At 36.2% G+C, this 12,533-nt stretch overlaps 1 protein-coding gene across 4 annotated transcripts in view; it reads left to right on the top strand.

Moving 5' to 3' along the window:
* RALGAPA1 (Ral GTPase activating protein catalytic subunit alpha 1) overlaps positions 1–12,533 on the top strand; it is a 132,184-nt gene that overhangs the window by 79,234 nt on the left and 40,417 nt on the right. For all 4 annotated transcript variants that reach the window (XM_082283864.1, XM_082283863.1, XM_082283861.1 and 1 more), the window contains 4 exons: positions 1,602–2,466; positions 3,903–3,974; positions 4,909–5,032; positions 6,688–6,843. In XM_082283864.1, the coding sequence (XP_082139990.1) occupies positions 1,602–2,466; positions 3,903–3,974; positions 4,909–5,032; positions 6,688–6,843 (1,217 nt within the window). The remainder of the gene's footprint in view (positions 1–1,601; positions 2,467–3,902; positions 3,975–4,908; positions 5,033–6,687; positions 6,844–12,533) is intronic.

Here is a 12,533-nt window from a genome sequence, read left to right as displayed (position 1 = left end):
TTTTGCCACCTATTAACTGGATGAAATGTTTCCCTTCTTGCAGTTCGGATGTAGTGCTTCCTAAAGGAAGACAATAGCTAGAATCCCAAACATGTCTTACATGCTGTACCCAAACCTTTTGGGAAAAAAAAGGGAAATACATACTACCTGTTTATTTTTGCAGATGCTGAATGCATCCATCTTCAGAAACTGAAGATCTATAATGGTAGTCAGTACACGGCACAAATTTGCCTTTATTTTTCCAGTTAAGCCAATTAAGACATCTGAAACTGCAAAAAGAAATTTGTTTATTAAACATTAGGTTTTGCAGGTTATAAATATCCAACATAAAGAGATATGGTTTCATTATACCTTACTTCTGTGTCCAAGAGGTTGCATATTCTCAGTAAATACTGAATGAAAAAGTAACGTTGTTCAGAACATTCTGGTTTGATGGATTTTCAGTGAGAAAGAAGATGGGAAGCATTTGCAGCAGTTTTCAATGTTTAATGTAATTTAAAATACATCATGTAACCCTGAGGAATACAGTATTTTATCTTCCCTTTGTAAATCCCAAATTCAGGGCATCCTTGCCCAGTTACAAGAGAGAGGATACAGAAAACAGGTACTCTGCCATTTTGATCTTGTTCCCTCTTCTAGCAGTCTTATTCTGTAGTGTAATATTTTTGTGTATGGGTTCTTCAGTGGGTCCCCTGAACCAGTTGACAGTTCTGTGCCTGAGAGAGTCACTTTGTCCTGCTCATGTACCTCCTGTAGACTGGACTTGATAAAAATAATTCAATAACAATATAGTACTGGGTTAGCAGGATGTGATATAAACATTAGAAATATCTTTTGTGAATTTAGATGACATAATGTGCAAGTGAAAGGTATGCAGCAAAGAAGGAGGTGGCAAAAACCATACTGAAATACCAGTGCATCTCACAGGATGAATTTCACATAAGATGGGCACAACTAACTCCTCTTTCTCCCTCCCAAGGTTTTCTAACCTGAAACTTCTTAAAATGCAGTTGTGGCATGAGATTTCCTTTTTGAATATTTTGATAATGTTAGATTGTGTTCAATATAGACAGCCTGGTTTTTGATTTTGTACTTTAAAATTATCCAGTGCTATTCTCAAGCTAACCTACAGCTATATGCTCCCCAGGGAAATTAAGATGGATTAGACCTTTTGTGCATCTATCTTCCTTTGTATTTGTCAATGTAATGATGTGTATAAATATAAAAATACAGTGCAGTTGGAATGGACATCTAGCAACACAGTTATGATCTCTACTTCAACAGCAGTTCAAGATTTATTTTCACTAGATAAGAAATAGTATATTTTAGAAGAACAATGCTGATAACAAAGCTACGGCAAAGGAAGTATGATTGGCTGTAAAATAATGAAGATGCTTCTTTAACTGTTTCAGGATTTTTCATCCTATTTATATACAAGAGAATGATCATCAAAATACATATTTTCCCTTACTGAATTGCATGTATCCTCAGCTTGCAGTGCTCATTCTGTTTAAAACTCAGTAAGAGACCAAAAGAAATACATAAATCTCAGTGTTGTTTTCTGAACTCTTCATTTAAAACCTGTGCTCTTTCTCTTGCAGTGAAAACTCACATGCAGCAAGGATTAATTTCTGTTGCTGCTCGCACTGTGATAACACATCTAGTCAACCACTTAGGCCACTATCCTATGAGTGGAGGTCCTGCTATGCTGACCAGTCAAGTGTGTGAAAACAACGACAATCCATACAGTGAAAGTCCTGAGCTTTCTCCTGAACTTTTTGAGAACCCAAATCTTCAATTCTTTGTATTAAACAATACTTCCCTGGTGTCTTGCATACAAATCCAAGCAGAAGATGACATGCCTGGAGGAGGACTGTCTGCTGGACTTGCGTCTGCTAATTCAAATGTTAGAATTATAGTGCGTGATCTGTCTGGCAAATACTCGTGGGATTCGGCCATTTTGTACGGACCATCATCTTTATGTGGATCTTCACAACAAACGTCTTTTGCACTTCCATTATCTCAGCAAGATAAACCAGAAGATGCTCTTTCATCTTTTGAGCATGTGGAGGATGTATCAGCAAGAGATGGAATTACACTCCAAGTTAAAAGGAAATTTAGAGACACTGTACCAACATGGGATACAATTAGGGATGAAGAAGATGCTCTTGATGAGCTACTGCAGTATTTAGGTGTTACAAGCCCTGAATGCTTACAGAGAACTGGTGTTTCACTCAACATCCCTGCTCCTCAACCAGTCTGCATCTCAGAAAAGCAGGAGAATGATGTCATCAATGCAATTCTGAAACAGCACACAGAAGAGAAAGAGTTTGTTGAGAAGCATTTCAATGATGTAAATATGAGGGCTATGGAGCAGGATGAGCCAACCTCACAAAAGCCACAGTCAGCATTTTACTACTGTAGATTACTTCTCAGTATCCTGGGAATGAATTCATGGGATAAAAGGTAAAACGACTCATATTTTAAGAACTTTTTTTAAGGAATTGTTCTATTCTTACCTTGATCATAGAGTTTGTTAAGCCAAAAATATTCCAGGCCAGCTAACAAAAGAGAGCGGATGTGCAACTAAGGGCAAAATAGCAGCTTTCTTCTGCTTTTCAGCCTGTCATTTAGAGAGACAGAAAGGAGGAATCTGTTGCATTTATTGTGATTCATATTCTTTCCTTAGAAAGTGTTTGAAGGCAAATTGAAGGAGTGATGTATTTTCTTTGCTTCCCATGTATGTTGCTGCAAAAATTGTTACCTTTCTATGTCAGAATAATACTCAGAAAGTGTCCTATTCTCAGCTATTGTGTCGCTGGACAGTGTCCTGCTGCTTTGTCTGCTAAAAGCATGCTTGCATGCAGCCTCAAAGCATTGCATGTGTGTTAGCTAATGAGAAAGATGTGTCCTCTAGTGTTTATTTCAACACTGGCTGTGCTTGAGTATTGTTTGAATATGGTTTAGAACAACAGGAGAGAAGCCATGTTCAATTACAGAAATAATGTCTCTTTACATTATTATTTTTTTGTGGGTGTCGTTAAGTGCATGTCTGCATATACATGTGGATATGTACAAATATTAGCATCCTAGCATTTATGGGTCTTTCTGAACTTTTTTGCCATTGCTGTCAAATTTCATATTAGAATCATTGATATATTTTCCTACTATGAAGGGAAATGGATATTCTGTAAAACAAAACTATTCTGTGTCACTGAGATATCACTGGAATCAGACAAAATGTTGGTGTTACAGCCCTTCTTATTTGGGTCTTTCATTCCTCAAGGCAGTCTGGTTTTGGACAGGACTGCTCTTAATTCCACAGCATTTTGTGGGAAACATCTTAAGCACAGTTGAAAAGAAATGAAAACTGTCTTTCTTGCTCTAACATATTGGTTTTGTCTTTGCTTTAATTGTTACAGCTGGCTGGGTGATCACTGAGCTAAGTTCTGCTGTGCAGTTCAGGATAGCAGAAGTTCTGTGTTGAATGCACCAACTCCCTACAACAGTAGATTAATGGGAGTGTCTTTTGTCACTAAGCATATATATTATGGTCTAGTAAAGTGTGAGGCTTATGTATGCATCAAAGGGAGTTCTGTTCTTCTGCAGAGAAGAAATGGATCCTAGTCAGATCCAACAGGTTGACAGAAGAAAGTGGAGTGAAGCAGAAGTTACACTCAGGGCTGTAATGAATATAGAAGATTTGCTGGAGTAAGAAAAATTGCTTGTATATTTTTTTAAAGATGTCTTAATTTTTAAATATTAACAAAGGACTGTTGAAAAGGCAGAAGCATTTGTTGACTGTTCCTGAGTGGACCTGGATATGTTCTTGTACTGTTCTTGTACTGTTCTGTATCCATCAGTGAAGAGGTGATAAAAGAGTTACAAATTTCTCTATTTAGAAGGAGCTTTCATCTCCTGAAGAAAAATGAGAAGTTACTTCGAGAACTCAGAAATTTGGACTCAAGACAATGGTAAATTCTTTTAATGACTGCCTACTTACTTGTTTTAAGTGTGCTTTTACTCAAATGGCACTAATTGCATAGATGTGAGAGTTGAGCTGACTTTTGTAATAGTTTTTTAAATTATTAATGTATTTTGCATTGTATTGTAGTTTTTTCTGTTATATTGAAGTTGCATTGGTTTTATTTGTAGGGTCGAATTCTGCATATAGGATACTATGAGATAAACAAATTTCAAAATAACTTAAAATTATGAGCATTTTTATATGCATAACATTGAATTGTTTTAAAACTTTGATATATCAAAGTGTCCACGTTTTAAGCTTTGGTTGATTGTTTGGCTTTTTCAAATGGTCCCAGTATTTGAAGACACAGACCTCTAGTGGGAATTGTAGCACAGAATTAAAAATTGACTTGTTTTTGTAGAAGTTGAAACAAAACCCCGTGGAGGTTTTAGAAGTGTGAGAAACCACCTCCACTTGTTCCAATGTCTAACAGCAACCTGTCAATAGAGGACATTTAAATGATGATGATCTTTAAAAGAAATGTAAAGATTCTTCATTCAGTTGCACAAGCTGCATTTTCACAGTGTTCAGAAGCCATTGTTAATGGGCAGTGCAGTGTGTATAATGCCCATGTGACAGGTTTTGCCCATGTCAAAAGCCCAGCTATTCCATTAGCAATTGGTACAGCCAGCACCATCCTGGATCTTAGAAGTGGTGAAAGGGGTAAATGCTGCTCATGTATAGCAAAACTTAAGGCCCTAGAGAACACAGAATGAGAATATGAAAATATAGAGGGCATCCAAAAAGAAGCCATATAGTTGTACTGTAATTCCACTATGCATTTTCTGTGCTTTGAAAGCCATGCTCTGTGTGTACTGTTTGCATATTTTCATTTCATATTAGTTAAGGCACTGTCATGCAATAACCATTCTGTTTTACAGCCGAGAGACACACAAGATTGCAGTGTTTTATGTTGCTGAAGGACAGGAAGATAAGCACTCCATTCTTACGAATACTGGGGGAAGTCAAGCCTATGAGGATTTTGTAGCTGGTCTTGGCTGGGAGGTATTTATTAAAATGTTTTTATCCTAGGTTTTTTTACAAAGAAAATTACGGATCCCTTTGTATATTACAAGTCTTTGGCTCTTCAGCATTACTCACAAGCACTGAAATACAGTGGTTTAAAAATGAGATTCAGAGAAGAATTCCTGTTTTAGTTTCATTAGCAATACTAGCCATTTAAATTTAAGCTTTTAACAATTGAAGAAAGTTTGTGCAGGCAAAGATAATTCTTTAATATGCAGTCCTGTACATGGCTTTCATGGACTGATTAGGAGGCATCTTGATTTCCCTGTTATCTTGTAAAGTGTTAAGTCCATTGAAGTTTGAACGTTGCTCAGATTTGGGACTTCAAAAAGTACAGACAAGCAGCTTCTGACATACTCTCTTCTTCCTGCCTTCCACTGCAGGCAGGTATCAGTTCACACACTCCACTCTACTTCTCTTCCAGCAGTCAGAAATATTGTGATGTACCCCATTATCTGTGTGGGCCTGCAGCTCTTTAGTCACTTGTTTGATACTGTTACAAGGATTTCCTTTTTTTCATCTTTCTTTCAGATGCACAGGATTAATTACTACTGTAAAGTTCAATTTGGCACTGAATGGCTTCTGGTCCTGGTTGGGTGTATAAGAAGCTGCAGGTTTTTTGATCCTCTTGTGACTTGTGCTCATCAGGAGTGTCCACATGAGTGTCTATCTTATTTGTTCTTTGTGTTTCTTTACTCCTTAGGTATAAAAGGGCACTATTAGATTAACTGTGTGGATAATGACTCTGACTTTTCCACAGGAACAGAGGAAAATAGCTACAAGTCTGCTGACTTTCATGAACATAGATGTTTATTTCCCACATTCAGGAGAAAAAACCCCACATTAGTACCATCAAATATCCTTCTTTAGTGGTTTAATTTTCTTGGGCATTATTAGTTAGTTTAAAGAGTTGCTAATTTGGATTACTATTCCATAATGAGACAACTAGTATTTTAACATCTTAACATTAAATTCTGCATCCTTTAGTATCAAAAACCCGAATATATCCCATGTGGGCAGAGATTAAATGTATTCACATCTGAAATACAACTTTCTGTAGTCACTGTTTTAAAGGTGAAGCAGCACATTAAACATGCTTGCTTACTTCAGTGTCAGACTATTTTCCATATATCTAAGACTTACAAACTTACCTACAAATTATCAGTTAGTTTCATGTGAATTTTTTTTTCATATTCACATAATGAAAATTTCTCAAAAAAATATATGGAAGGCAATAAATTACCTGGCTCTTACACAGAGTTTTTCCAGAGCTCAGGGCAAGGTTGATGTAGTATCAGAGAATTTTAAAAAATACAAAAAGCACATGTAAGTGACTGCACTCAAATGGTCAGGGAATAATGCAGTAAATATTATTTGCACAACCTTTCCTTTCCTCTAACCTCATCCTTCCAGGAGCTACTGTTGTGACCGCAGAATATAGAATGCTAATGCACTGCAGTTGATTTCCATTCTAGTCAGCAAGTCTGAGCTCTTTTAGAAAAAAAGCGTAACTATACTGTTGTGAAAAGGATCTTCACTTTTAAAGTTCAGTTGAAAGTGCATTTTAACGTATAAAGGGTTTATTTATTACCTGATAATTTTTTCTTGTAAAGTTGCCTGGTCTTTATTTCTAGGTAAATCTCACAAACCATTGTGGCTTTATGGGAGGACTGCAAAAAAACAAAAGCACTGGATTGACCACTCCATATTTTGCTACCTCAACAGTAGAAGTAATGTTCCATGTGTCAACAAGAATGCCTTCTGATTCAGATGACTCTTTAACAAAAAAGGTAGGTGTCTCCGAATAAATAGTGTTCTCTTGGTAGTAAAATTTGACAAATTAGAGTCAAAGGAAATCCAATAACTTAAAAAAAAAATCCAACTCAACAACAAAACACCATAAAATATCATAACATCCTTACCTGCTAAGTTGGTATATTCTCTACCAATTTCTGATTTTACCATACTGGTGATTTGTACCATCATTGCAACTGTTGGCAGGAACATATTGTAAAGTGGGGAAAAGTGCAGGGAAGTAATGGTTGGTGTAGAAGAAAAAGTATTACATCCCAATGATATCTTAGTACTTTTGAAACCTTGGATGCACATTAAGGTATATGTGGTGAGTACTTTCTGAGATGACTTTTTATGTACTTACGGGTCATGTGCTGGTTATTAACATAATCTTCCCTTTAAAAAAAAAAAAGTTAAAAATATGAAGACAATGTTTATTGTATATAAGGTGTTTTGTCTTGGAGGAGGCACAGACACTCAACAGTGATATGATCTCTTATAGCTGCATGAAGAAAAAAATGGGTTTCTGTATTGGTATTTTTTTTCTTTAGAATTTAATAAATTCCACATTAGTAATAATAAGTTACAGTCTTGAACATGTGTCCTATTATAAATGAACAATTAGCCATCCTTAGACTGTGCCCCCATCCTGCATACATACATCTTCAGGTGTGCTAATCCATTCACTAGACACGTTAATGAGCACCGGTTGAAGTGTAATATTGGAGGAACTGAAGCTGGTTGACCTCAGCATGGACTTTAATACTTGTAATTAAATTAGATGGTAGACATTTAGTAAAGAGAGCAATAGCCATGCCTCTGGCAAGCTTCAATTATTAATGACTTCTTTTTCTTTGTGTTCATCTTGAAGAAAAAATATTATTGTTCTTATTATGGACTGACTATGAATTCTAACTTCTCACTGTTCATCTCAGGTTGGTTTGGTTGGTGTGGGGTGTTTGAATTAAAAATGCTTTTGCTTGTATGCCTATGATGCTGCATCCTTTCTGTTCTTTATTTCCTGAAGTAGAGTCAGGGTAATACTTAGGTTATTAAATTATTTATAGAAGTGGTTAATAGCAAAAATAACTAATTTTAAAATTCTATTATTGCTACTGTTTTAGTATAGAACATTGGTGGGGGGGTTAAGTTGACTGGCTTCTATATTTTTTAAACAAAAACCTGGTTTTATAAAATACAGCTTGTAATTAACCTCACAATGTTTGTTTGTAATCTGTTTGAATTCAACACAGAGTGTTGAAAAGGGGGAAGACGGGCCACAGTGAAAAATGATTAAAAGTGAATAATTTGATAATGCTATGGACTTCAGCAGAACACAGAGACAAGGTCTCCTGTCTGTTTCCAGGAGCATATAGTCAGTGAGTGTTTTAGGTACCTCAAAGAATGACCAGCAAAGGCATTAGCAAAAGCAGGTTTAATATTCAAATAAAAGTGTGACACAGTTCATTGGCAAGGTTTGGTCTACTGCCTACTGGATGGTTAAAGCACACAGAGAAAAGTCAGACTAAAATGTAAAATCAATCAATCTAAAACTAAAATCAACCAAGTATGATCTATGTGGAGGCTGGGGATGAAAAAAGGGTAAGGATGGGAAAGGGTAAGGATAAAAAGCAATGAGGAAGATCCTCCGAATGAGTCACAAGGTTTGGACTGGACCCCCTTGCTAAGCTTAGCCCCAGACTTGAACGATGGTTTAGGCTTAAAGCTTTTACCAGCATGTAAACTTAACAGCACCTAACATCAATAGCTTAATTTAAACAATTTAACAAAAGATTCTATAGAATTTACTATAGCACAACGGTAACTCACTTATAGGCCTAATTTACTTGCAAATCTAAAGTACTTAATCCAAGAGCAACATTCATAGTACAGTTGGTATAGCACATTTGCACTTGCATGCGCACAGATCTAAAGGACTATGTACAAGGTATATACCTGTAAAAAATTCCCCTTGAGTTCAGTGAACTACTCATGTCAGATGCCTTTGCATCTTCTCAACAAGTGAAGGGGTTGATCCTTGAGCAGTGGGGGTTATCAGCCCAGGCTCCAATGGTCCTCTGAGTACAGCAAACTTGAGAGTTTGCTGCCTCTGAGAGGTGTGTCACTCAGAGGGAGTTTGCTGGCTGCAGCTGACTGGTGGTCCAGGAGAGCTCAAAGGGTCTCACTTCCCACCGCTGTTTATAGGGCTGCAAGGGAGTTGAATTTAGTCATAGTAATTTTCCATTCTGTCCACAATTTGGGTTGGTAACTTTCTTTGAAAGTTCAATTACAACTTCAGTTACCAGTTCCACTTGGGCTGTTATTCATGCAAGAAAAATAAGTTTCCAGGGTTGTTCATTAAAAAACAGAAGCTCATTAGATAGCACAAGTTCCTGGGACTAGACAGTGATTTCTGTTTCTGATAAGCTCAAGAGGAGCTTAGCCCAGGTGGTTTGTCAAGGCCAAGGCCTAACGAGCATTTCTAAAATGACAGTGCAGTCCAAGGGGGTAGGGAGGAATACACCGCCACAGAGCACCCTGCATCTACATATAGTTGTTCTTGCCAGGCAAGGTTCAGTGCTGGTCCAGGCTTCCTGTGACTCAGCTTGTGAAAATTGTGTCAGCTGGGCTTCTTAACAATTCCAGTGTGCCCCAGGCCTGTTTCTCTCCTACTTTACCAACAATCTCACTTGTCAGTAATTTGAAATATCTGTATGGATATCAATAAGTGTATCAATAGATTGAGATTATATTTGTGGCTCAGCAACTGATTGACTGTTTAATCAAGCTACTTTATTTCTCTGTGGCTTTCTTTTCTGTTCTTCCTCAGTATGTTGGTTTTGTTATTTTTAAGCACATTTTCCCAAGAACAGGGGCTTGGGAGCCTCTCTCTCTTTCTCTTCTCTCCTCCCTTCCCTAATAGTTTTTGGCCCATCAATCAAATCTAATAGAAACATGTTTCAAAGGTGTTCATTTTGTGTATGTTTAATGATGATAGGCTAAGTAAAGGAGATAGAGTGGGTGGGACTTTCAGTGCTCCTACTCTGCAAGTAAAGACTTCGTGAGAAGAAGCATTAGATATCAAAGAACCAGCAGCAAAGAGAGATGTTAAGAAATTCATCCTAAACTTGAGAGAAACATCAGCTGAAGTTTACATCTTGGGATAAACTAGCAAGTTCTATCAGGAGACAGGAACAAAACAGTCTCAATTCATTTACTATTTCTGCAACTACTCATGGTGCTTGGACTCACCATATCAGCAAAAGGATTGTATTTTATGACATACTGTTCAGCTCACACACACTATCAAAATTATTTGAGAGCCATGTGAGTGCTAACAGTTCTAATTGTTCTGAATGCATGTACTGTTCATGACCTTCAGAGAAATTCGAGATTTGAGCTTCTCTCCAGGTCTTCAGTGTGATTTTTTGTCTTTTTTTTCAATGGGAGAAAAACAAGCAAACTTGCAGTAGTTGGCTTTGGCTGCTGGTTTTTATATTGTAAATGTGCCTAGAGGTACATGATAGTTCCTCTTATAAATGGAAATTAAATTAAATTAAAACAAAACTTCTTCCTGCCAGTTGAGCCCTGCAAAATCAAGATTCTGCTGTTTCAGGGGCTAAGCCATTTTTAAACTGATTTTCCATCACTCTTAGAGAGTAGTAAATTCAACTTTTAAGTGTTTTGATACCTCTGAAGCATTTGTTTCTGAAGATGTGAACAAGAGCAAAAAAAGACATGAATTCAAGAACCAATAAAAAACTTCTGATTGTGAAAAGGAACTTAACATTGAAATACATATATAAAATATTTAATTTGCAAATACTAAATCAAAGGTTTAATGCTGATAATGCAATTTGTTCTGGTTTTCTTACAATTAAAGGTTAGAGTAAAAAGTATTTACACTAAGCTTACAAGAGCAAGCTTGCAGAGAATATCAAGAGAATGTGAAGACTCAGTTCACAGAATGAGAAAGGTTGTAGAGGCACATAAATGAGCAATCACCTGTCTAGTTCCTCCTTCCTTAGGAGGAACTTTCTAAAGAAGCAAAGGCATTGTAAGTGAGAATATTATACACACAGTATGTAAATAGAAAGTAGTAATGTTAATGATTGAATACTAATTCATCTTGAGCTTTTGGTGTATTACACGATTCTAAGTTGTGCATGACATGATCCTAACCACATAAAATCATTACAGCTCCCAGTACTTATGGCTTTTTATTGTGTTGCTAACATGTATTGGGTACCTGAAGGTTTATAGATGTGAATTACTAGTACAGTATTTTTTTGAGTTACAATTATATACACATATTGCTAAAAAACCAAACCAAACAAAATACCCAAACACACCATAGTTATTGAGACAAAGTTTTGTGGAAAATTCATCTGGATGGTACATTACTGTAGACAGTAGTGCTGTTAATATCTAATGGGCAAAAGTAGCTGCATAAAGCCATTACTTCATATATCTCTGCTGCTTTTGTTCTTTTTGTAATAAACACTTCCATTTTTGAAGAAGAAAGAAGTTGAGGCTAGCTGTTCTATCAGAAGAAAATATAATAGCTTTTTTTCTCCCTCCTTTAGGTAAGTGGGTATTAGAAATTACAGTAATTTTGGCAAGAGTTCAAGGGTTAATGTAACAGATAAATAAAAGGAATTTTCTGTAAATTGAGCCCTGCATTATTTCACTTGTCTTGCCTTTCCAAACCTAACTCATTTAATTTTAAAAAGTAAATACTTAAATTCTTCCTGACAGTGTGCTTTGCTTTTACTATCGTTTATTACTTCAATTATACTTGGTATCGCTTAGAACAATCTGCCATTTGGAAATTTCAGTATAGCCTGCAGCTTAGTTTAAAGTCTGGCTGCTATTGTAACATGTACAGCATATGACACTAATGTATCAAAATTAGATTTGATCATCCCTCCTGGTTATATTTATTTCACATTTCTTTTGTATTCAGTTAACATAAATGTATTAGGAGAGCTGACACATGATGATGGTTATAGAGTAAGAATATTTTAAAGTATTTTGAGTTAAATTTGAAATTTCAGGTAACCTAACAGTTGGTCATTTTTATATATTTGTTCTAATGGAGTAGAGTTTCAAAGCAAGCCTGAAAAAAAAATCTGTTTTCTCTTTTATCTCCTCAGGGCTGTCTTCCCGACAGCTCAGGTTTAAAATGGCTAAAACAGAGCTCTTAATCTATTTCTCATTGCCACCTTTCCAGATCATCACAGATAACATGACCATTGTGCCTGTCACTTGTGCCCATAGCCTGAAATAATCTTTAATTTGGTCCACTTTCTGGATTCTTACATTCATTCTGTGCTTACAACTCTTCTTTTTCCCACTTAATATTTTTTCCAACATAGCCTTTCCATACACACAGTTAAAATTTATTCTCTATATCGTAAAGTGTTGTTTTGGTTGCTGAACCTTCCTTTCTCTGGTCTTGACACTTTCATTCTTGAAGAATGCTGATATAAATGACATTTTCGTAATCTTTAACACCTTTTACAGCTTCTTTGCATTTGTCCATCTCCATTTTGTGTCATGTCTTGTGCTTAGGTAATAAACTCTCTAGGGCAGTTTGATCTGCTTTTAGAGTGTTAGGATACTGGTGTGTAACCTATAGTTCCAGGTGTTTCCAGTGTTTTATCAGTTGCTCAAAGTATAACAT

Source organism: Coloeus monedula, assembly GCF_965178545.1.
Source record: "Coloeus monedula genome assembly, chromosome: 6".
NCBI lineage: Eukaryota > Metazoa > Chordata > Aves > Passeriformes > Corvidae > Coloeus > Coloeus monedula.
Note: the sequence above shows the minus strand (reverse complement) of the source record. Positions and strands in the feature narration are given on the sequence as shown.